Source organism: Phocoena phocoena, chromosome 20 (assembly GCF_963924675.1).
Source record: "Phocoena phocoena chromosome 20, mPhoPho1.1, whole genome shotgun sequence".
NCBI lineage: Eukaryota > Metazoa > Chordata > Mammalia > Artiodactyla > Phocoenidae > Phocoena > Phocoena phocoena.
In genome coordinates, this window is record NC_089238.1 from 48975886 (window position 1) to 49002408 (window position 26523).

Sequence of the window (26523 nt, forward strand, 5' to 3'; positions counted from 1 at the left end):
AAACAATATGATTTAGTGCTCTTTTTTCTGGCCCTGCAGAGTTCTATTTCATAGATGATTTCAATTCTATAGTAAAAACGCTATTTAATGGGTTTCCCTGGTGGCGCAGTGGTTGAGAGTCCACCTGCCGATGCAGGGGACACGGGTTCGTGCCTTGGTCTGGGAAGATCCCACATGCCGTGGAACGACTGGCCCTGTGAGCCATGGCCACTGGGCCTGCGCGTCCGGAGCCTGTGCTCCGCAACGGGAGAGGCCACAGCGGTGAGAGGCCCGCGTATCGCAAAAAAAAAAAAAACAAAAAAAAAACGCCATTTAATTTTCTGAATCCCTAACACCTAGACTACATGTTTGAAGAGGCAGAGACTATGTCTATCTTGTTCCCCTGTGTATCATCCATTCAAGAAATGGTAGGTAATGACAATACCATACTAAACAAGATAGAAAAATCCCCTACCCTCATGGACCTTACATTCTAATTATATCTTCAGTACCAAGGACAGTGGCTGAAAGTTACCCTTGTCTGGTTGAGTGAAATAGCAAATAGATGAATGAAGTTGCCCCTTCTGTAAACAAAACTGATTTGGGGCCCTCTTGAACCAAGTAAATGGGGTGTGAACAGTACAGGAAGAATTAGTGCTACACAGCCAATTTCCTATGTGATCATAGGCGTGAGCAAAGACAGTCCTCGTTTCAACCACATTCTTATTTAAACAATTTTATATCTCAATAAAGAGGTATAATCTACATGCTATAAAATCGCCCATTTAAAGTGTCCAATGTATTTTAGTATATTTACAAAGTTTTGTCACCTTCAACATCCTTACTAATTCACGGCTCAAAGCAAAGCAGTAGTTCAGTTCCCTGAAGATACCAGCCTTTGGGAAAGGAAATGGGTCAGATATTTTAAAAAATTTTGTTCTTTCATGAAGTCCCCTTTGCCCTGCAGAGAGGAAGTATGACAACATCTTTATGTTTTTTATGGTCCCAGAGTATTTCTTTTGAGGAAGGGGAACTTAATACCATAGATATCATATGAACTCAGCAGTTTTTCTTACTAGGTGTCTATTTGAAACTCACTACTCATTAAAATTCTCTGAAGTCTCCAGAGTAATTGTCAATAAAAGCATTTACTTATCAAGTGAAAAATCAAATATTTTATAATACAGTGAAAAGAATACTTGTATAAAAATTACTGTATCTGATTTTACTCTTGGACTTACCATTAACTCACTGGGTAATTTTAGGAAAGGCCCACAAATATCTGGGTCTCAGTTTCTACATTTGTGAGGGAGAGAGAAGGAAATGATAATTAAATTCTCTTCCAGTTCATAGTTTTTATACATTATTTTGCAAGTGGGCCACTCTGCTTAATTATAATTGGGTGATTTTATTATTTTAGAAGGGGACCCCGCCTTCTACATCTACATGATCCTGATTTGCATTATGTGATATGGACAATAATACAGGCTGAAAACAAGCATTTTCAAATGCTGAGTGGGGTGAATGTAAAAGTGAGGAACTCTAAAGAAATCTTAGGACTATATGACCTTGGACCATTGCCTCATTTCTGTGTGGATGAGCGTTTCATATTTTTAAGAATCTGTCCCTTTGGGTCAGGAACAAGATCTGTTTCTATGCTTGGATCTCACATTGTAGTAGATGCTCAATAAATGCTTGTTGAAGGATGAATATGTTTTAGATAGCAAAAATGCAGGAAAAAATGTTAGTTTAGGTAGAGCGAACTACAAGAGAGTACATGTGATTTTATGTTAGAGAGATTTTAGTGTGAAAACAAATACTAACTTCCACGAAAATGTGAAGTCTGCCGACCTATCTGCATGTAATAAAAGCTCTGGGTAATGTGGGCCTCATGACAAAGGCAGAAATTCACTGTATAGGATAACAATTACTCTTTTATTGCTTTAAAATGATGCAGATATATACATACACAGACATGTTCATTTTAAATATCTGGAACCAATCTTAAAAATAAAAACCCATAAATTAATAAAATTAGCCATTAAACAAGAAAAATAAGAGGCCCAGAAAAGCACAAACCATGGAATTAAACTGTTTATTCTTTAGCATGGCCCCAAAGCATCCTCCTAGAAGCTCTTGCCTATATTATGAAAGATGTTGTTTCGGGGCTTCCCTGGTGGCACAGTGGTTGAGAGTCCGCCTGCCGATGCGGGGGACACGGGTTCGTGCCCCGGTCCGGTAAGATCCCACATGCCACGGAGCGGCTGGGCCCGTGAGCCATGGCCGCTGAGCCTGAGCGTCCGGAGCCTGTGCTCCGCAACGGGAGAGGCCACAACAGTGAGAGGCCCGCGTAACAACAAAAAGATGTTGTTTCTTTGTCTTCTGTTGGACAAAAGCTGAAGTTACCATTTTCACTCAGCCGAGTCAGCCAATGCATTTTTTGCAGTTTGTAAGGAAGTGAGAGTTGGCCTAATTCCTAAAAATGATTGATTCACCTCTTGGTACCTAATGACCGGGCAGGAAATAGGACGGAAGCCTTCATTCTGCCTTGACTCTGGATCTCAGGAGTACAACTGTTTTCATGCACTGTGTGTTTCTTCACACACACACAAGAGCGCTGGGAGTGATTTGCCAAAAGACACTTTCCGGTGGGGATTTCACTGGTTTCTCTATGGTAGGCCTTCCCTCCCCCATCATTTTTAAGAAAAGAAACGACAGTATAGTAGCTCTTGCATGTGGGTGCTTGACTGAGAGAAATGGCTAATTTCCCTCAATACTGTTCCACTGCCCGCCAAACCCCTCTATAGGCTACTGACATGTTTGGGAATGAGAAGAGAGAAAAAAAGGTGAGCAGGTGGTCCCTGCCTGCAAATCCTCTTCTTGACACACGATTTACCAGCACAAGGGTTTTCCAGGTGAAACATACATGCAAAGAATAGGCCAAAGGCCCTTCATTCTCAGCTGAGTTTGGCCCAGACCACTGCAGGGCTGCACTGCAGGGCGTAGTACCTAGGGGACTCCCTTGCCTGCGTAAGGTAGACAGACCCAAGGCACTTCTTTATTTGCCCTAGACCAGTGGTTCCAAACCTAGCTGTTCCTCAAAGAAACCTGAATGCCTTTTAAAAAATATTAATTAATTAGTTAATTTATGGCTGCATTGGGTCTTTGTTGCTGCGCGCGGGCTTTCTCTAGTTGCGGCGAGCGGGGGCTACTCTTCGTTGTGGTGCGTGGGCTTCTCACTGCAGTGGCTTCTCTTGTTGCAGAGCACGGGCTCTAGGCGTGCGGGCTTCAGTAGTTGTGGCACGTGGGCTCCAGAGCACAGGCTCAGTAGTTGTGTTGCACAGGCTTAGTTGCTCCGCAGCATGTGGGATTTTCCCGGACCGGGGCTCAAACCCGTATACCCTGTATTGGCAGGCAGATTCTTAACCACTGCACCACCAGGCAGATTCTTAACCACTGCACCACCAGGGAAGTCCAACCTGAATGCCTTTTAAAATGTAAATGCCCAGGTCTTGCCCCAGGTTACTTAATTAAATTTCTGGAATGAGGCCTGGGAAGTTCTATGTAAAATATCCTTAGGTGATGGTAATGTCGCTCATGATTTAGAAATTATTGTCCTGAGACTTATTCTAGATACAACTTGGCTTTCAAAGGGGATGGGGCAGGGGAGAGAGGACCCTCTTTCCAAGAAATGGGAGATACTATGCCCCTTGGTATATGAAATGGAAATCTGCAAGAATGGTAGACTATCTAGACCTTCTGCCAAGTGGGGGGGCTGCCCCATCCTTCCTGTGTTCCGGCCACATGAAAGAAGAGAGAGGAGAAGTCAGAGAGAGAAACACGTCCGGGCCTCGTCTCTGGCAGGAACAGCTCCTGGCCCTGGTTCACCTTGAAAGGCCATTTCCTCCAGGGCTCTGATTGTTAACACAGAGAAAGGGCTACTCTTTGTACTGCATACCAGTTTTAGTTAAGTCTGTTAGCCACGGGGATGGAGGATTCAGGCGTACCAAGTGTTCATTTAGAGTAGTGCTTTCCAACATGGCATATGGACATTCTGGTGCAACACCAGGTAATGTCAGGTGATGTCCTAACCTGTATGAGGCAGAGGCAGCCTAAATCAGGAGGCCAAGGAGATGGAAGGAAGAAGAGAAGAGGGGAATAAGGAAACAGGGGGGTTGGGGAGAAATGGCCTACAGGATCTCCTTTCCCTAGACGCTGGTGCCTCTTTCTCATCCCAGTTAGCATGCTGGGAACGATCCATGAACATCATTTGTCCATTTTACCAAGCCACAGTTGTATAAATTATTTTTTTTTAAATTGAATGACCTGGTTATGAACTCAGCTGTGTCCCTTATGAAACAGAGTTTAGGAAAACCCTTAGAAATACTTTGCAAGTATCTCTTCATAGTGTTCAAAGGGGATGCCGGTTGTGTGCACTGGGTAAGGCAGTTTGCCATTGTTTTGCAGAAACTAACAACTAACTGGATACATTTAGAAAAATACTTTCTGGATATTTCTCCTAATGTCTTCTTTGTGCACAAAAATTTGTTGAACAAAAGTCAAGTATGATTCTCAATGTCTAATTCTATCAGCATAGGCACAGTTAAATGGATATAATCTGCCTTTTCTATGTACAAATATGAGGTGGGATTCAAGACCAAAATAATCTTATTGACACAGAACTTTATCTTAAGCTTAATGATGCTAAATTGAATATTCCTGAGGAACTAGGAACAGTCACTTATTCTCAGGGAGAAATTTTTCTTAGATATGAATTCTGTGAGCCAGTCATAGTGACTATATTTTATTTTTCATTAAAATAAATTTAAATGCTAATACTATTCAGTGGGCTTTTATTTGTCTTCATTTATGGGAAATAATATAAATTTTCCATTTACAGGAGTTATAAAACGTTTACTTTTTAAACAGTATTTTCTTTAGATCACATCACTTTTGATTAAATAGATAAATTTAAATAACACATTTAGTAGAGGTGTTTTGTGCTTACAGGGAAACTCAAGATTTATAGTAAATGAATGACAGCAGTTCAAGAATCACTTCCTCCTGTGGTACTTTCCGGAGGACGAAGGTAAAAATCACGCAGATACAGGGGTGACTGATGAGGTGTTCAGAGCCTCAGCATCAGTGGCGACCACAGAGGAGCTGAGGACTTAAGATCTTATGGGAGAGATAAGGTAAGGCAGACGATACATGGAATCTGCAAACAAATTTTTAGTTTCCAAAATAAACCCGTATAGGACATAAGTAAGTGGCCTTTTCTATCGATATATCACGTTTTGCAATAACGGGTTCTATGCAGTTAATTCCATAAACTATCTCTTGCATCATGCACTCTGCCTATGACAGCGTCCTTCCCCACAGTTGGCACATAGAATCTATGCCAAGAGCACTGTTCCTCACTCTCTCTCTCCATCCTAATGGACTTGGCATTGCAGGCTCCCGACACTGAGGTCCTGTTGCCCAGGAAACACTACCATCCCAGAGGGAAACAGTTATTAAAGAATAAAGACTTATGCAACAAGTCTTTAGGTATCTTTTTATGGCCGCTCCGCACGGAATGCGGGATCTTAGTTCCCCCACCAGGGTTTGAACCTGCGCCCCCTGCAGTAGAAGCCTGGAGTCTTAACCACTGGACCGCCAGGGAAGTCCCAACAAGTCTTTAAGCATCCTTTATTGAAAAGACAGGCTAAATGGGAATGTATTGCCTCCCATCTCCAATGCCCCACCTTAAGTCATCCCAGCTCTCCCCATAATTCTTCACTGTTAAATCATTTATTGTCAAACCCTCTTCACGTGTGTCTCAGGGGCCGTAACAAAATTCTAAGGCCTAGATGGACTTCTCTTTTTCTTTCTCTGTCTCTTTTTAAAAATCTTTCCCAGGCTGATGCAGCACAGTGACAAAATAATAACCTTTTAAGTCTGACAGACCTGGATTTGAGTCCTGACCCATCACTCAATGACCATGTGCCCTTGAGCCAAATATGTGATCTCTGTGAATCTCAGAGTCCCCGTCTGCAAAGGGAAGATAATAGTATCTACCTAACTAGGCTGTTGTGAGGATTAAATAAGATAACATATGGTTGCTTTTATTAATAATATTTTATTAACACAAGGTAGTAGAAAGGTAACTTATCTGCCATCTATTCCATTTTTCATTATTAACCATAATTTTTGTTATGTCTGCCAAATAGCAATAATTCACTTTAAAATCCTCTTAAATATATTTTAAAAATAGCATGCATAAGTTTTATACATATATGTGTGTGTGTGTGTATATATATATATATATATATATATATATCACACATGTAGGAAAAAATACTGTTTATTCAGGTCATTTGGACTTACTTTGCCCAGATAGTTTTATTTTTCTCTGGTCTGAATATTCAAAATTTCAAAAACCTGAGAGCAATTTGCTTTTCAATTTATTACTTAGTTTTTTTTTCTTTCCCCCCTCCTTTCCCTTCCCTCTCTTTCTTTCTGCAAAAAGATTTTCAAGCAGAAAAAAAAAAAAAAGAGATGCAACTACATTTAGGGTTTATCTAACTTGGATGATTTCCATAAATAAATGATTACATGACTATTAAGAGTAGGAAAAAAATAATTCAGTATCTCCATAAGATGGTAAATGTCATGTATTTCATCCCAGCATTTGATGGTTTGTAATTTTCTCATACACAAACAAAAAAAAAAGGTTAATTAATATCTTACCCCAAACCTTTTCTCAACTTTTTGAGAAATTACTCTGAGATTCTTAATCAACATTTGTACACTTATATCACCTTGGTAATCACTGGCTTCTCACTAATTTATTCAAGAACTTAACAAGTTTCAAAGACAAAGAAACAGAACACTTTATTATAAAACTTATAATTAAATATTACACATATATTTTGACTTTTCTCTATAACCCATGTTTATTTATTCAACATTTTCCCTCAGAATTAATATCACTTAGCGAAGCAAGTGAGAACACATAATAGGCTATTAATTAATAAATTAATTCTCCATAAAATAATAAAATGATAATTATATAAAGAAACAACTTGCAGTTTTTCAGAGGGCAAGGGCGTGGTCATATGGCACGATATATATATATTTTTTATGATAAAATGGCCATTATTCTCTGCCAAGCCAAGGAGATTGAGAGAATATTCTAGTCATTCCTCTGAGATTGCATGATTCTAATTAGAATGGAACAAAGGATGCTCTAAATTTAACAAACCGCTGTCTCATTGGTTGTGCTGAGCTGGCAAATCCCTGTTTGAACTGAGACTTTTTAAAGCAGTAAAATTGGGTTACATTCATCAAAGACATTGAGGAATAGAGAAGAATTATATAAATATGCCCTTAATAACCACATCTCAAAAAATTACAGAAGGACACAGTCTTGTAAGTTACTTTGGTTTTGGCAAAATCCTGTGGTATTTTTCCAGTTGAGCGCAATTTGAAGCTCATTAGTGCCTACCAACAGCTGGCTTCTGAACACTGAAACTATGACCTGAAAGATTACGGAACACTCTTATTCGTTGAAGGGTCTTGGCATATTATGACTTATTAATATTCACATAGCAAGAAGACAGATGGATTTTTCTATTGCTACTGTGACTTTTTTCTTGTTAACTAAATCCTAGGGCAAATTTAAACATGTCAGTTGGTAGGGAAAAAAACCACAAGCGGCCTTTAATTTTCCAAGCATCCCTGATAATATGTAGGGAGCATTATCAATGATGTTTTCCTTTCCTTCAAAACAGGGCTGTTTTGCTGTTTAGCTCCTCTTAGATTTTTACCAGAAATGAACATCTCACCAATTGTGATTCCCAAAGAGCAGACTTGAGGCTCCTGAGTACTTGTTCGACTAGCACCAAAAATTATGAGGTTGATAGAGTGTGTAGGGCAACAGTGTTTTGTGGGTTTTTTTTTTTTTCTCCTTTTTTTCAGAGTGTGAATTTCAATTAAGTGGCGATCTTAACTAGTTCACGTTGCCCTGTTTTCAGAATATTCCTTTTCAAGTTGTGAATTTTAGTCTTGGAGACTGTCTATAAGTAGAATATACTTTAAACAAAATAATAAAAAACAACACACACACACATACACACACACACACACACACACCCCCCAAATAAACAGGACATGAAGCTTGCTAGTCCAGCAGCAAGCACAGTCACAAGCACCATCTGGCGTTTGTATAACTTCTGGTTTGGGGTGTCCACAGTTGCATCAAACTGTGAGCTCCAAGGAAGTTAGGCAGTGTGTTCCGTCCACATTTGATTGCTCCAAGTCTCAGTCTTTGACTTGAAGTCTTAAAGGGCCTTTTCACAACTGACATCTTGGTCACAGAACCCTCTGAGGTTCACGGTGGGGGGGGGGGGTCTGTCCCAAAGTTAACAAGAGTCTCACTTTGTCACAATTTGTTCTATCTCATTGTAAGTCATCACTTCTTGCGTGTAACAGTGCAAATCAAAGCTGTTCTCTTTTTGTTTTACGTTTTTGTAAATCAGATTTGTCATCGCTTCCCATTTTCAAGTGCTTCTGAGTACCATGTGCATTGGGGAACTGAAAAAGGAGCCTGTCTGTACTTGAGGGCGGGCCCCTCCAACACTGCGGTCAGCTCACACGTGGTTTGCAGTGTTCAGCTTTCGATGGGAGTGTGGCTGGTCTCTCTGGAGGCTGGGAGGTAAGACCCTGGCCCTTCCGGGCTGGAAGGGTGTCAAGATCAGCTCTTCCTTGTGCATGACTTGCAGCATTGTTTGCCATAAAATTTGTGGTTGCAGACACCATGCTGAGGAACAAGATGACACCAGCCGAAGAAATCTACACAGGATGGATCCTCTAAGGTGAGAGAACACATTCAGCACGTTAGGATAGGTTCTTAGCCTTTTTCTTAAGGTCAGGGCCTAGAGAACAAAGACCTTGGGGTCGACTTGCCTTGTGCCCCTGAGTGGTTCTTACATTATACATTAGGACTTTGGTGGGAGGGTGGGGAAAGCAGGATTAAGACACCTAAAGGGACCTATAACCATTAACAAAATGTAAACAGGTGGGGGGGGAAAGTGGGTGTTTGAAAAAAGTCATATCCAGCCTGAGATTAATGTCAGATCCTCCCAAATAACCCGGGGGCTACCATTTTGCCTCCAAGGGATGTACCCTAGAACAGCGCATGAGGGATACACTGAGGATGTTGTTAAACCACTCGTTCTGCTTCAGAAGGTCTGGGGTGAAGACTGAGATTTTTTATTTCTAAGAAGCACCCCAGGGTTGCTGCCGCTAATCCAGGCATGTTACTTTGGGGAGCAGTGAACCTAATATATTGGCAGTCAGGAAACCTGGATTTAAGGCCCAGCTGTGACATTCTGTGTAGGTTTAAAGAAAATCTCATGGCCAATTTGCAAATAAGTGAATTTAAGTCAGCACCAATCTTTTCAAACTTCTTTAGTTCTTTAAGATAACAGACGTGATTATCTACTGGAAGCAGAACATTGGCATCGAAGGGTTTTACCCCGAAGGGCCTCAGGAGATACAGAAAGCACATGAAGTTGTATGTAAATTTTTCTTTATGTAAACATGAGTGCATGTTTTAGGAGTTAGGGTTCGGTCATTCTACTGGATTCTCAAGGATTTTTGACTTCAGAAGTATTTAGGGTCTACCCTATACTCTCATTCATAGCTGGAATTTTTTTCTCTATGAAAGCCTTAAGTCACCCTCAACTCACCCAAAACCACACTCTGCCCACAGGCGCCCAATCATGTCCCTTCCGAGTTCATCCTTCAGTGGCTCCCCTGTGTGCCTTTAGACATGTCATGAAAGGTTGCCGCTCTTCTGTTTTTCCTGCTGCTCCCAATTTGTATCCTGTCCTCCTGCGATTCAGAACTGCCTACAGTTCCTTCTTCCCTTCCTTAAGACTTGGTTCCTCTGCCTAAAACTCCTTTTACACACACACTTCACCCCTGTCTCATAGTAGCTCCAGTGATCCTTTTAACACAGAAATCCACTCATGTCATGTCTCTGCCCCTAACTCTGCCACTGGATCCCATCCACCCAGAGTGAAAGCTATGGTCCTTACAATGACTGACGAGGCCCTAGGACCTGGTTCCCCTGAGACACCTGAGACACTTCCCCTTCATTTCCCTTAAGTCTTTGCTCAGAGGTCACCGATCAGTAAGGCCTTCTCTGACCACCCTATAAAAATAGCAAGCCCCTTGGCCTCCCAGGAAGGACTCCCTATGCCCTCCCTTGCTTTATTTTTCTACACTGGATTTACTGGTATTTATCATATTATGTTTACTATCTGGGTCCTCTCTAGAGTGCAAGATCCTTGAGCAGAGATTTTATTATCTACTTATTTTCACTGCTTTGTTCCCAACATCTAGTGTCTTCCGAGTAGCTACTCAAAAAGTATTTGTTGAAAAAATAAATTCCCTGTACCTCTCATGGCTGAAACAACCAACTGAAACTATACTAAGCGTCAACTTGGGTGTAAGGATGAAATGGAGTTGTTATTGTCTTTCCAATAAGTCCTGGGTATATTTTGGCGGTAGAGTCTAAAGGATTTACTGAAAGGTTGGTAAAGGGTATGAGAGAAAAAGAAGAATCAAGAATGACTCTAGGATTTTGACCTGAGCATCTAGAATGGGATCATGTTTACTGAAATGGGGACTTCTACAGGAGTGGAAGTAGGGCACCTGGTTTAGGATGTATTGTTAGAGACAGAAGCTAGACATGAGATGAATACTTTGCCTATGTGTCTATTTATACATCTTCAAGTTCAATTTTTTTTTTTTTGCGGTACGCAGGCGTCTCACTGTTGTGGCCTCTCCCATTGCGGAGCACAGGCTCCGGACGCGCAGGCTCAGCGGCCATGGCTCACGGGCCCAGCCGCTCTGCGGCATGTGGGATCTTCCCGGACCGGGGCACGAACCCGCGTCCCCTGCATCAGCAGGCGGACTCTCAACCACTGCGCCACCAGGGAAGCCCCTCAATTATTTTTTAATATACGCTTGTACAGTGTCTTATACCCCATTAGCATGTACCCTAATCAATCAGAATGTATGCCTGGATCAGTTTCTATTTAGATTGTAGAGATTATCTTCTTGATGCAGTGGAAATACTGGAGGATAAAAACAGACCACTAAAAGCATGGTCCTAACTGCACTGTCTATCATCACTTACCCCTCTCGAGATAAGAACGGAATTTTGACAGGTAGCTGCAGCTTGTGCTATAAGCTAAACGTAAGTCCCGAAGCAGACGTGAGGGGTCTCACTATGCTATCAGTATAAGTGCCGTGTTAGGTTATAGTTATCATGATCATTACTAGTAGCTTGTTATTCGAGCTTCTATTATGAGTCAGGTATTTTATTTACACTATTAAGGACGACCCTAGAGTGAGCTTCACATCTTACATGTAAACAACTGACAAATATTTTTGGCTTCATCTTCAAAATACACTCAGCATCCAGCCACCCCCACACCTGCGACTGCCCCAGTGGAAACTCGTCCGCTCGCTGGACTGTTGTCCTCATTCTGTTCTAGGTCCCCTGCCCTCATCTCAGTATAAGTGCCAATGACCTCCAAGTCAGATCCTCCTGCACCTCTGCTCTAAGTTCTCTGTTGCCTTCCGTCTAACTCAGGCTTTTATCTGAGGTCCTTATGATAACTTACAGGGCCTCCAGGACCGCTTTTATCTCATGGCTTAACCCCCCTTCGCTGTATTCATCCCACTCTGTGTGTCTCACTGTCCTGCCTTGATCAGATTTACATATTCCTGCCTCAGGGCCTTTGCATTTGCTGTTCCCTCTGCCAGGAACACTCTCCTTCTGGATGCATACATAGCTCACCTTCCTTTAGGTTGTCTTCAGGTCTCTGTTTAAATATCGCATCATCAAAGTGGCCTTGCCTGACTATTCTATCTAAACTGGTTTTCCCACCACCTCTTCAACCCCAACTATTCTCTTGTCATACACCCTTCTTCAGTTTTATTCTCTGCTACTTTGTCATATAACACTGTACATTAATTGGTTGGTTTGTTGTCTGTTTCCAGGTATGAAGGTGAAACTGCCCATTTTGCTCCCTGCTCTATCTACAGTCAGACATCAAAACAGCTCCTGGTTCCCAGTAAGCACTAAATAGGTAAGTATTAAGAACTGAATTACCTTATTTAACTCTCAGTAACCTTTTAAGGTAAGCATTATTTCTCCATTTTATAAATAGTTCAGAAAGTTTAAAACCTTGTCCATGTCCACACAGTAAGTGTCACAATGTGGACTCAAATCCATTTCTTTCCCCATTATTAACAGATGCATGTTTTATTAAAGGTATAAAGACCAAAGATCTGTAACTTTAATAATCCAGATTCTTATTTTAAATTCACCAACATTATTTATTCATTTTTTTAGCTTTTTTTTTCTTTTTAACATCTTTATTGGAGTATAATTGCTTTACAATGGTGTGTTGGTTTCTGCTGTATAACAAAGTGAATCAGTTGTACATAAACATATATCCCCGTATCTCCTCCCTCTTGCGTCTCCCTCCCTATCCCACCCATCCAGGTGGTCACAGAGCACCGAGCTGATCTCCCTGCGCTATGCGGCTGCTTCCCACTAGCTGTCTATTTTACATCAAATCCATTTTTATGAATTCAGAGTCCTCGCTCCTTTCATTGTATAGAGCTGCCCACCCGTCCCCCTCCCGACTTGAAGACGTGAGGACTTCCCTGAGGAGTAGCTTGGTAGTATTGTGTGTCTAGTCATCTCCAACTTCATCTCACTAGTCTGCAGTCCAGGCATCTTCCAGACTGTTACCAGTCACGGGGCAGTGTGACCGACAAGTGTCTGGTGGTTACAGCCCAGGGCTTCGCTCTTTTCTGAATAAGGCTTACACATAAAATGTGTGTAATACCAAGTCATGGGGTTGGTCCCCAAAGTGGAGACCCAATGAATACATCCAGGTAAAGCATCCCACAGTGATGATGGTATGAGGTGAATGCCCTAGACCGGCCGCCAGCATGGCGGGGGGTGTGAGGGATGTCACACCTGCTTGGCTGTCCTGGAAGACAGGATGGAAGAAACATCTGCTCTGAGGTCCGGTTTGAGTTACTGCAGTGCCTCAAAACTTCCACCTGACTGTCAGCTCCTTGAGGGCAAGACTATATGTCTGAAACTCTCACAGTGCCTAGCAGAGCACGCAGCCCCCCGCAGGGGTCTCAGAGAAGATTCAGAGAACTGAAACCTCTTCCCTGTATCCCCACGGGAATGCTTACTGCCCACTCACAGTTCCTGAAAACTCAGGGCCAAAAATACACTCAAATCACTTCCCCCAGTGGGCATCCAGCCAGCAACATAAGAAGGAAGATTTCTGGGCAGTAGCGTGTGCATGCCACCCTCCTTACCTTGGGGATGGCAATGGGAGAACCGAGAGGAAATCTCCAACTTAGTAAGACTATAGCTCACGTTTTTGGCCAGGAAGAAACACCTGGGCTTGTGTCCTTCATATTTGCCTTCTCATTTTACTCCTCTTTCTAAAAGGAGACCTGACGCGGTCAAGAGGCATGGAGAGAAGTCCCTCTTGCAGGAAGCCTTTCCCCACACCCTCCTTTTTCACCTCGCACCATCCCTGCAAACCAGCTAGAGCTCACCGCCGTCACAACGCTAGGGATGTTCCCCCTGTTTTATTTGCGGTGGTGTCTTTCTCCTCTTTTGAGACACTGAGCTCCCTGTGGCTTAAGAACAAGACCCTGCCATGTTATTTTATCCCTAGAAGAGTGGTAAAGGTTAAAACAATAGTACTTAACACACAGTCTTTCATTTATACACTCCTGCATTTGTTCATGTAACACGTGTTGAGGACCTACTGTGTGCCATGTGTGGTGATGGGTGCACAAAATAATAAACATCAACAGCCTCCCCACCGCCTTGCCCCTAGCATGCCTCTTGACTCTCCCTACCTCACAGTCCTGCCCAGGAAATACGTACTCTTGAGTATTTTCAGGATTGGCCATTGGCCTTTCTGAAAGTAGAGGGGGCATGCCCTTTATTTGTGGTCCTTCCAGACTGAGCCTTTGTATGTGTGGGTTTGTCTGTGGCCGACTGACTAAAGGGTGAAAGTGAAAAATCACAGATGGTGAGGAAAGGGGTCGTCAGTCTGGGAGTATATGACCACTTGCTTCTTCCCCTATAAGCTTTCTGCTGAGAAAGGCTGCAGGTTTGTAGAATTCTGGCATTGCCTTAGAGGTGATCTGGCTCTGCTATGTTATTGGTTTTCTTATCTTGTGCAAACCCCAGATAAGAAAGGAGAAAGAGCAGAGGAGAGAAAATTGATGCCTGGAGCTAAGGCTGTGAGAAGGAGATAAACGACATCAATTTAGAGATGGGAAGTGGTATGGACAGGGAAAGAGGAAGTGAGGAACAGGCCTGAACCTGACTCACCACAAACTGGAAAACCTGGGGTAGGAGACTGGACAGTTTTCAAAAAGCCGTGATTGGATAAAGTGAAAACTCAGCAGGTACACGATGGAAAATGATTCTTGGGCACAAGGAAATCTGATTAGGCTGAAGAAATATTTCCCGGTGTTTGTCAGATTACTTTAAAATAAGATGGTCTAGTGAGGAACAGTATGGTTCACTCAGACAAGTGAATTTCCCATTTTTCCATCAGCACCCACTGTACTTCATTTGACCTAACTTGAACCAAAAAAACCCATTCAAGGTGTAGCGCTAGGATAATGCATAGTCACTGCAATTGTAATTTATCTGTCGCCTCAATTAAAATGTAAGTTCCTAGGGCTTCCCTGGTGGCACAGTGGTTGAGAGTCCGTCTCCCGATGCAGGGGACACGGGTTCGTGCCCCGGGCCGGGAAGATCCCACGTGCCGCAGAGCGGCTGGGCCCGTGAGCCATGGCCGCTGAGCCTGCGCGTCCGGAGCCCGTGCTCCGCAACGGGAGAGGCCGCGACAGTGAGAGGCCCGCGTACCGCAAAAAAAAAAAAAAAGTTCCTAGAGGGCAATTCTTGTTCACTCTTGCATTCTGGTGGATCAGCATTATCTCTGGCATATGGTGGTTATTTTGTCCAACTTCTTTTTTCTTTCTTTTTTTAAATGTAATTTTTATTTGATACTGCAGTATAGTTGATTTACTATGTTGTGTTAGTTTCAGGTGTACAACAAAGTGATTCAGTTATACATATATCCATTCTTTTTTAGATTCTTTTCCCATATAGGATATTACAGAATATTGAGTAGAGGTCCCTGTGCTATACAGTATGTCCTTACTGGTTATCTTTTTATATATAGTAGTGTGTATATGTTAATCCCAAACTCCTAATTTATCCCTCCCTCCCCACGTTTCCCCTTTGGTAACCGTAAGTTTGTTTTCGAAGTCTGTGAGACTGTTTCTGTTTCGTAGATAAGTTCATTTGTATCATTTTTTTTTTTTTTTAGATTCCACATATAAGTGATATCATATGATACTTCTCTTCCTCTGTCTGACTTACTTATTATGATGAGCTCTTGGTCCATCCAGGTTGCTGCAAATGGCATTATTTCATTCTTTTTTATGGCTCTGGCACATGGCGGTTACTTTTTTCAACTTAAATTTAGTTTAACAAAAGGGCCTTGCAACATTACCATTTCGTCCTTTCAAAGTAAAAATTAATGGCTAAAAAGCCATTAATTGTAGAATTAAATGTTCTTGCATACCCATGCAAACAAGATCATTTTGAGCAGGAACCTTCCTGGATTTGTGCCTTGTACACCTCTCAGGAGTGCTCTTCACATAGACTTTGATGTGAATGGCGCCCCCTAGAGTTGTGCAATGCATAAGCTGTGCAGTCAGATAGGGTAGGCTTTTGAAAAATATTCCAAAGAGCAGTAAAACTGACTGGCACGTGGGGTCCTTTACCTCTCTTTTCAGGAGCTGGACAGAAGTTTGTATTACAGGCTCGTAGCACTGGAGGTTTCTGCCGGAGCAGACAACGTGAGGAAGGCCGGCCCTGCTGAACACAGTGGACCGATCGGGTCTGGACCCCTCCTCCACAGGTCACCGTGCACTGCAGAAAAGGGAAAAGAGGAAGGAGTCAGGAACAATCGGGATGGTGTCCTGTCTGATGTCAGTGACATCAAATAAAAGGAATCCCCATGCTTCATGACATCGCCAAGATGCCTGTCCATAAAACAGGGATTGTCCAGAGCCAGGCACAATGTGCTCGTGGTACACTGAGTCTCTTCTAACATGTGGGAGCCATATGATCTGATTAGAAGGCTCTTAAGCAAATGCTATCTATCTCCCCCAAGAGTGTGTGCCTCCCAGTTAAGTGACTCATAAAGAAGAGAGCTTCCAGAAATACAGAAGCTGTTATAAGAATGCAGAAACAAATAGAGACACATCTAGGCAATTCATCACAGTATTTAAAGAATTCCAGGCAATCTCTGCAGATACGATAGTGGAGGGGATAGTTCAGAACTTGGACAGCAAAAGAAATAACTCTCCGAGACAGCTTTGGAATTATGCCCTCTGTGCCCAGCCGAATTCTGAGTTAGCTTGGTGGATATGGTGCTTCCTAGAAGTCAATTATTTCACTGTCCAACTAAAGTTAAAAAAAAAAAAAAGACTAATAAGGACTGTCAACTTATATTTTCCCAGGCACACATATAAAGATATTTGTGCCTGGAAAACAAGAAAATATTATCAGGGGAAAAGATAGCCCTTTAAATAGATTTTTATACGTATTTTACTTTTTAAAAATTCACTAAATTATCATTTTTCTTATTTTATTGTAGACAGGTGCAGACTTCATCTTGGACAAGCATCACTATATGGATTGGCATTTGAGAGGAAAAAATACATTGAGGTAAAAAGAGTATGAGTTTTGGAATTAGCACCAAATTCAAATATAGCTGTATTAGTGTTATGAAATCATTTAAACCAGAAGTTGGCAAACTTGTTTTGTAAAGAGCAAGACAGTAAATATTTTTATTTGATTTACAATATTGTATTAGTCTCAGGTGTACAACAGAGTGATTCAAAATTTTTATAGATTATATTCCGTTTATAGTTATTATAAAATATTGGTTATATCCCCTGTGCTGTAAAACATGTCATTGTAGCTTATTTATTATATATACAGTAGTTTGTACCTTTTAATGTTTGTACCTTTTAATGGTTTGTTCTCTATATTTTTTACATTCTACATATAAGTGATAACAAACAGTGTTTGTCCTTCTCTATCTGACTTATCTCACTAAGCATAATACCTTCCTGGTCCATTGATGTTGCTGCAAATGGCATTATTTCCTTTTTTATGGCTGAGTAGTAGTCCATTATATACACGTACCACATCTTCTTTATCCACTCATCTGTTGATAGGTACTTAGTTTGCTTTCATATCTTGGTTATTGTAAATAATGCTGTTATGAAAATTAGGGTGCATGTATCTTTTTGAATTAGTGTTTTCGTTTTCTTTGGATACATACCCAGGAGTTGAACTGCTGGGTCATATGGTAGTTCTATTTTTAGTTTTTCGAGGAATGTCCATACTGTTTTCCACAGTGTGCACCAATTTACATTCCCACCGACAGTGTATAGGGGTTCCCTTTTCTCCACATCCTCGCCAACATTTGTTATTTGTGTTCTTTTTGATGATAGCCATACTAAGAGGTGTGAGGTAACATCTCACTGTGTTTTATTTTTGGCTGTGTTGGGTCTTCGTTGCTGTGCGTGTGCGGGCTTCCTGTAGTTGCGGGGCGAGCGGGGGCTACTCTTCAGTGTGGGCTTCTCATCGCGGTGGCTTCTCTTGTCGTGGAGCACGGGCTCTAGGCACACGGGCTCAGTAGTTGCGGCACGTGGGCTCAAGAGCGCAGGCTCAGTAGTTGTGGTGCACGGGCTCAGCTGCTCTGCAGCATGTGGGATCTTCTCGGACCAGGGCTTGAACCCTGCATTAGCAGGCAGATTCTTAACCACTGTGCCACCAGGGAAGCCCCTCACTGTGGTTTTGATTTGCATTTCTCTGACAGTCAGTGATGTTGAGCATCTCTTTGGCCGTCTGCATGTCCTCTTTGGAAGAGTGTTTATTCAGTTCTTCTGCCCATTTTTGATTGGGTTGTTTTGTTTTTTGATATGGATTTGTGTGAGTTGTTTATATGTTTTGGATATTATCCCCTTATTAGTCACATTATTTGCAAATATTTCCTACCAGTCGGTAGGTTGTCATTTCATTTTGTCTATGGTTTCCTTTGATGTGAAAAGTTTTTAAGTTTAATTAGATCCCATGTGTTTATTTTTGCTTTAGTTTCCTTTGCCTGAGGAGGCAGACCCAAAAACACATTGCTACAATTTATGTAAAAGAATGTTCTGCCTACGTTTTCTTCTAGGAGTTTTATGGTTTCTGGTCTTACATTTAGGTCTTTAATCCATTTTGAGTTTATTTTTGTATATGGTATGAGAAAATGTACTAATTTCATTCTGTTACATGCAGTGGTACAGTTTTCCCAGTACCACTAATTGAAGAGACTATTTTCTCCACTGTGTATTCTTGCCTCCTTCGTTGTAGATTAATTGACCTTAAGTGCATGGGTTTAATTCTGGGCTCTCTATTCGGTCTCATTAATCCATGTGTCTGTTTTTGTGCCAATATCATACTGTTTAGATTACCATAGTTTTTTAGTATAGTCTGAAGTCAGGGAGCATGATACCTCCAGTTCTGTTCTTCTTTCTCAAGATTGTTTTGGCTATTTAGGGTCTTTTGTGTTTCCAAACAAATTTTAAGATTATTTGTTCCAGTTCTGTGAAAAATGCTATTGGTATTTTGATAGGGATTGCACTGAATATGTAGATTGCCTTGGGCAGTATGATCATTTTAACAATATTAATTATATTAATTCTTCCAATCCACAAACACAGTATATCTTTCCATCTGTTTATGACCTCTTCAATTTCTTTGATCAGTGTCTTATAGTTTTATGAGTACAGGTCTTTTACTTCCTTGGGTAGGTTTATTCCTAGGTATTTTATTCTTTTTGATGTAATTGTAAACGGGATTGTTTAATTTCTCTGACAGGTTATTAGTGTATGGAAATATAACAGATTTCGGTATATTAATTTTGTATCCTACAGCTTTACCAAATCCATTGATGAGCTGTGGTAGTTTTTTTGGTGGTGTAGCTTTAGGAGTTTCTATGTATAGTATAATGTCATCTACAAACAGTGACAGTGTTACTTCTTCTTTTCCAACGTGGATTCGTTTTATTGCCCTGCCTTGTGCAGAGGCTGCTGACTGCTGCTTGGTGAGGCTGTGTCACAAGGTGGCTGGCTGCAGAACCCCGGGGTTAGTGCTGGCTTGCTGGTGAGCGGGGTCAGGGTCCAGGAGATCCCAGGGCTGACGCCCACCTACTGGTGCATTCAGCCAGGTCCTGGGGCTAGTGCCAGCCCAGTGGCAGGCGAAGTCAGGTCCTGGCGTCTGGCTGCAGAGTCCAGTGGTCCCAGAGGTTGTGTCTAAATATTGGTGGGTAAAGCCATTTTCTGACACAGCTGCTGTGGGTCTGGCATGTCTCACAGCTTGTGTTGGCCTACTGATGAGTTGGGCTGGATCCCAGGGCAGCTGGCAGCCAAGGTATCTCAGAGCTGGTGTTGGCCTGCTGGTGGGTGGGCTGGGTCCCGCCACGGCTGCAGCTGTCCTGAGGCTGCTGCCCACCCGCTGGTGGGTGAGGCTGGTTCTGAGGCTAGAGCAGGCTCACCGGTAGGCTGGGCTTGGGCCCAGGGAGTCTTAAGGCAGCCTCTTTGCTGGTGGGTGGGGCAGCATCTGCACCCAGTTAAATTGCTTGGCCTGAGGTGTCCCAGTACTGGTGCCTTTAGGCTGGTAGGCAGGGCTAGATCCCTAGGCTAATCAGCTAGAGGGAGGTTACAGAACGGCGCTTGCCAGCACTAGTGTCCATGTGGTAGAATGAGCTCCCCCAATGCCAGTGTCTGTATCCAGGGTTCGTTCCAGTTGCTTCCTTCTTCTCCAGGAGACTCTCCAAGATCAGCAGGTAGGTCTGACCCAGGCTCCTTTCTAAGCATTGCTTATGCCCTAGGTCTCAGAGCGCGTGAGATTCTGTGTGCACCCTTTAAGAGCGGTGTCTCTGTTTCCCACAGTGCTCCGGAACTCCTAAAAGTAAGCTCCACTGGCCTCCGAGGCCAGACGTCCTGAAGGCTCATCTTCCTGGTGCAGATCCCTCGCTCCCTGGGGACAAGCTCTGCAACTGTAGCTATTCTCCCATTTGTGAATCACCCACCTGGGGGTATCCTGCGACTCTGCCTCTCCTACCCATCTCACTGTGGCTCCTCCTTTACATCTTTAGTTGTAGAAGATCTTTTCTGGTAGGTTCCGGTCTTTGTCGTCAATTGTCGTCCTGTAAATAGTTGTTATTTTGGTGTGCCCACGAGAGGGGGTGAACTCCTACTCTGTCATCTGGGGAACTCTCCTCTCACAGTAGTACATATTTTAGGCTTTATGGGCTATAGGATTTTTGTTGCAGTTCCTCAACTTTGCCTTTGTAGCACTAAAGCAGCCGTGAACACCGCAGACAAATGAGCGTGGCTGTGCGCTAATCAAAGCTTATTCAGGCAGCAGCTGGCGGAGGTGATTTGCCCACTGGAAATTATTTGCTGATCCCTGATCTAAATGATTTTACATGAATCAATTTCCCAATCTGTTAAAAGAGTAAAATAACGATAAAATTTTTTTAAAGGAATTGACAGCAATAGGCATAGCACCTAGTAGGAGCCTAGCCAGTTAGAGATATGCAATCATGCTAATTTCCTGATCTTTCTTTCCTCCATGTTTTAGTTCCCAGAGCCTCCCCAAGACATACCCAAACCTACCTGGCTCCTGTGTTGCATGATGAGGTGGGTAGCACCTCTCAAGCCAGTGGGGTCTCTGAAGGGCTATGTAACTCCCATTGGTTGTAACAACGCACGGACCAAAACACAGCTTTGGATTCCTGAGGGCGTATTATTCTCTGAGACTTAGCATCACATACCAATCCTAGCCCAAAGCAGTGTGTCTAAAGTTGCCTCCAAGTCTTTCGAGGAAAAGGGTGTCTCTAACATACATCTGAGTTTAAAAGCTGGGTGTCTTTGGCTGAACTGCTGAAGTCGCTGAGCTCTACCTGCCTCAAAATAGGGACAATAATAAATACCCACTGATACGACTGTTTCCAGGACGGAGGGAGGGAATAGAGGATGCGTGTACAGTCCGTAGCATAGAAAGGGTTTGACAAATGTTACCTATTATATTATTCAGAAACATGACATAAAAACCAAGCGAGTCAAGCCTCTGAGAAGCATTTCTAAAATACAGAAGACTCTCGCGATGGTTTGAACACCAGCAACGACTGTGAACATCAGCACGACGTGATGGCCCTGGGACTAAGGACTTTATTTACTCATTAAAAAAGGCTTCCCTGGTGGCGCAGTGGTTGAGAGTCCGCCTGCCGATGCAGGGGACACGGGTTCGTGCCCTGGTCCGGGAAGATGCCACATGCCGCGGAGCAGCTGGGCCCGTGAGCCATGGCCGCTGAGCCTGCGCGTCCGGAGCCTGTGCTCCGCAAGGAAAAAAAAAAACGAAAAAAAAACACCCCAGCTCTGTAAGATATTATCATCTCAATTTTCTAGATGTGAAAATGGAGGCTCACCGATGATGGAATCAGCCCAGGGCCGCATGGGCAGTGGAGCTGGCCAAGGAGCTCAGGTTGTTTGGACAGGTCTGTAACAGCAGCAGTTGTAAACTGCCTCCTTTTCTTGAATCTCTCCTAAGTGTAAACCCCCTCAATCTGTGTGCGCTCACCTGTTGCCATGGCGACGAGTACCACCCAGCTGCCATACTGTACACTGGACGGGCTGGACACGCCCCTCGGTTGCAGGTTTCTTCCAAGTCCAGGTTTGGTTTCTTAATATTGCGGCACCGTCGCTCAGGGAGGGTTATCAGCTTGCCCTGGAAGGCCTTCTCGCTGCATTTCATTTCCCTCTTCCTTACCCCCAAACCACAGCTAGCGGAACACTAGGGGCCAAGAAAAGAGGCGTCAGTGTGCAGGCTCCATCATTAAGTCTGCTGAGCAGATGCGTTCTGACCTAAGGATGCACCATCCACGTGTAATCCGAGGGATGGGACTGCAGCAGGTCAACCACACCACACCTGGATCCCGAAAGCACTGCACCCAGTCCCTCGTGCTGTAGCGGCCAGAGAATCGGAGTCACTTTCCCAAGGTCAGAGAATTCATCAGTACCGTAGAACAAAATGAGGCCCTGCCCAGCAGGACCAGGAGATGCCACGTGGAGGGAGTGAGACAAAGTCCGAGAGAAAGACAAGATTGGCAGAGGACGTGATCAGGATCTCTGTGTAGTGACTGGATGTCCAGGAATACCTGAGGCCTCTCTGCAGAGTCAGGGCTCGGTGTGCCAAGGAAGCAGGGCAGGGAGACTGCGGTTAGAGGCAGTGCAGGGGAAGAATCGTCAGATCACAAGTAACTTGCCTTCATTTTTACCCTGCCTCTCTCTTGGCTGAGATACAACCTGCAGCTGTGGTATGGCAGGAAAAACAAAGGAGGATGGAGGCTGATGAAATGTATGAGAAAACGTGTTTTGGTTTTAAACAGTATTATGGAATACTGTACGAAGCCTTGATGAACTGAATAAATCAGTAAGAACTGGCGTCAGTGTAACCATCATAAATAACGAAGGACAGGGATAGGATCAAGATGCCGGAGGACCAGGATATGGAGCTCACCTTCTGCCACAAATACATCAAAAATACACCTGCACGTGGAATGATTCTCACAGAACATCTACTGAACCCTGGCAGGAGACCTCAGACTTTCAAAAGGGTAAGAAAATCTCCACATAACTGGGTAGGACAAAAGGAAAAAGGAAAAAAAAAAGAGAGAAAGGAATTGGGACAGGATCTGTGCCCCTGGGAGGAAACTGTGCAAGGGGAAAGCTTTCTGCACCCTGGGAAGTCCCCTCCCTGGCAGGGAGATCAACCAGGACAGCGGGGAAGCTTTGGAGCCTTGGAGGAGCACAGCAACCAGTTTGTAGAGGGCAAAGAGGAGAGAGATGTGCATGGAGGGTTGGCATCACTGCCCGGCACCCCCTAGCCTGAGATGGTCCTCTGCTGCAGCAGGCAGGGGCCGGGTGCTGACGCTCGGGATTTGGAGGTCAGACCCAGGGAGAGGACAGGGGTTGGTTGCTTGGAGACACCCGGAGGGGGCTAGGGCGTGGTATGCCCCAGCTGAGCGAGGACAGAAAGAAGCCTGGGCCCATTAGAGAGGCAAGGCACTATTGTTTGGGGGGGGGGGTGTGCTAGGAGGGGGGCAGGACTGCCACAGGAGCTTCTTTCTCTGTGAGGGCACTCTCGGCAGCAAAGTCCTGGAGGGGAAAGTCTGCAACCTAGGTTACTCTACCCAGCAAGATTACCATTTCGAATAGAACGGGAGGGAGAGAATTTCTCAGGTAAGCAAAAACTAAAAGAATACAGCAGTACTAAACCTATCCTAAAAGAAATACTGAAAGGTCTTTTCTAAACAGAAAGGAAGATATAGGAAGGAGGAAATCACAAGTGGAAAGTAAATCACTTAAAGAATTCAATATACAGATCAAAAGGGAAAAAAAACCTATCTGTGAAAGCAATGATAAACACAGGAACAGCAAAAGGATAAACATGAAGATGTACAAAAGGACATGAAAATCATAAAATGTGGAGAAAGAGTAAGAAAATGTAGATTTTTTTTTTAGAATGTGTTTGAGCCTATTTGACGATCAGTCTAAAGCAAGCAGATATAGGAAGGGGTGAACATACTTGAAAAACAGGGCAACCACAAATCAAAAACGTACGATAGATTCACAAAAACCAAGAGGAAGAAAACACAAGCATAAAATAAAAGGAAATCATTAAACCACAAAAAGAAAAACAATAAGAACAGAACAAAGAAGAAACAGAATTAACTGGAAAACAAGGTTTAAAATGGCAATAAATACATATGTATCAATAATTACCTTAAATGTCAACGGACTGAATGCTCTAATCAAAAGACATAGAGCGGCAGACTGGATTAAAATACAAGAGACCCACCGTAGGGCAAAGGACACAAATAGATTGAAAATGAGGGGATGGAAGAAGATACTTCATACCAACAGAAACGACAAGAAAGCAGGAGTCACAATACTTGTATCAGACAAAATAGACTTTTTCTTTATGGCCTCTGTTTTAAAGAAGGACACTATAGAATGATAAGAGGATCAATACAAGAAGAGGATTTTACACTCCTTAACATATATGCACCCAATATAGGAGCACCAAAATATATAAAACAAATCCTAACAGACATAAAGTCTCCAACTATTATTGTATTCCTGTCAATCTCTCCCTTTAACACCCCACTCATATCAACGGACGTATCTTCTAGACAGAAAATCAAACAACAGAGATCCTAAATGATACAATAGAACAGTTACACTTAATTGATATTTTTGGGACAGTACATCAAAAAAAACCCAAACAAGCCAGAATACACATTCTTTTCAAGTACACATGGAACATTCTCTAGGACTGACCACATACTAGGGCACAAAACTAACCTCAACACATTTAAGAGTACAGAAATTATTTTGAGCATCTCCTCTGACTGCAATGGCATGAAACTAGAAATCAACCATAGGAAAAGAAATGAGAAAAAAACCGATTACATGGAGACTAAACCATGTGCTACTAGAAAAACCAATGGGTCAACAAGGAAGTCAAAAAAGAAACTAAAAAATACCTTGAAAGAAATGAAAGCACAACCATACACAATCTGTGGGATGCAGCAAAAGCAGTTCTTACGGGGAAGTTCCTAGAAATACATGCCTTCCTCAAAACAACAAGAGAAATCTCAAACAACCTAAACTACTACCTGAAATAATTAGAAAAAGGAGAGTAAATTAGAAAACGGAGAGTAAACAAACGTAAGGCAGCAGAAGGAAGGAAACAATACAGATCAGAGGAAGTAAAAGAGATTAAAAAACAATAGAAAAAAGTCAATAAAATCAAGAGCTGGTTCTTTGAAAGGGTAAACAAAACTGACAAACCTCTGACCAGACTCACCACGAAGAAAAAGAACCCCAATAAACAAAATAAGAAATGAAAAATGCCTTAAAGACTTAAACATAAAACATGACACTGTAAAACTCCTAGAAGAGAGCATAGGCAAAACATTCTCTGACATAAATCATACCGGTGTTTTCTTAGGTCAGCTTCCCAAGGCAATAGAAATAAAAACAAAAATAAACAAGTGGGACCTAATCAAACTTACAAGGTTTTTCACAGCAAAGGAAACCATAAAAAAACTGAAAAGACAACGTGTGGAACGGGAGAAAACTTTTGCAAATGATGCAACCAACAAGGGCTTAATCTCCAAAATATACAAACAGCTCATACAACTTAACAACAGAAAAGACAAACAACCTAATTGAAAAATGGGCAGAAGACCTAAATAAACATTTCTCCAAAGAAGGCGTACAAATGGCCAATAGGCACGTGAAGAGATGCTCAACATCGCTAATTATTAGGGAAATGCAAATCAAAACTACAGTGAGGTACCACCTCACACTGGTCAGATGGCCATTATTAAAAAGTCTACAAACAACAAATGCTGGAGAGGGTGTGGAGAAAAGGGAACCCTCCTGCCCTGTTGGTGGGAATGTAAGTTGGTGCAGGCACTGTGGAAAACCGTATGGAGGTTCCTCAGAAAGCTAAAAATAGAATTGCCACATGATCCAGCATATAACCAGACAAAAAACTTTAATTCAAAACAATACACGCACCCCTATGTTCATAGCAGCACTAGTCACAATAGCAAAGACACGGAAGCAACCTAAATGTCTATGGACAGATGAATGGATAAAGGAAATGTGGTACATATATGCAGTGGAATATTACTCAGCCATAAAAAAGAATGAAATTATGCCATTTGCAGCAACATGGGTGGACCTAGAGATTATCATACTAAGTGAAATAAGTCGGAAAGAGAAAGACAAATATTATGATATCACTTATATGTGGAATCTAAGATATGACACAAATGAACATATCTATGAAACAGAAACAGAGTCACAGACACAGAGAACAGACTGGTGGTTGCCAAAACGGAGGGGTGGAGGGAGAGGGATGGATTGGGAGTTTGGGGTTAGTAGATGCAAATTATTACATTTAGAAATGGATAAACTACGAGGTCCTGCTGTATAGTACAGGGAACTATATCCAAGCTCCAGGGATAAACCATAAAGGAAAAGAATATGGAAAAGAGTGTATACATGTGTATAACTGAGTCACTTTGCTGTACAGCAGAAATTAGCACAACACTGTAAGTCAACTCTACTTCAATAAAGACAAAATAAATAAATAATGAAGGATAACACTGAGCTTATACTTACAGCAGCTCTATGAGGGAGGGAGGTGCAAGTGTTGGCTCCAAGGTGCCAAGGAGGAAAATGAGGCTTAGCCCAAGGTCACACCTGTAGTAATCA

At 42.6% G+C, this 26523-nt stretch overlaps 1 protein-coding gene across 1 annotated transcript in view; it reads right to left on the reverse strand.

The window, feature by feature from the left end:
* Positions 1 to 8716: 8716 nt before the first annotated feature.
* The window catches only part of ADAMTS18 (ADAM metallopeptidase with thrombospondin type 1 motif 18), a 157334-nt gene continuing 139527 nt past the window's right edge, over positions 8717 to 26523 (reverse strand). The window contains exons 21-23 of the mRNA XM_065898629.1: positions 21812 to 22024; positions 15892 to 16039; positions 8717 to 8832 (exon numbers count right to left, since the gene is read on the reverse strand). Coding sequence (XP_065754701.1) covers positions 8717 to 8832; positions 15892 to 16039; positions 21812 to 22024 — 477 coding nt within the window. The remainder of the gene's footprint in view (positions 8833 to 15891; positions 16040 to 21811; positions 22025 to 26523) is intronic.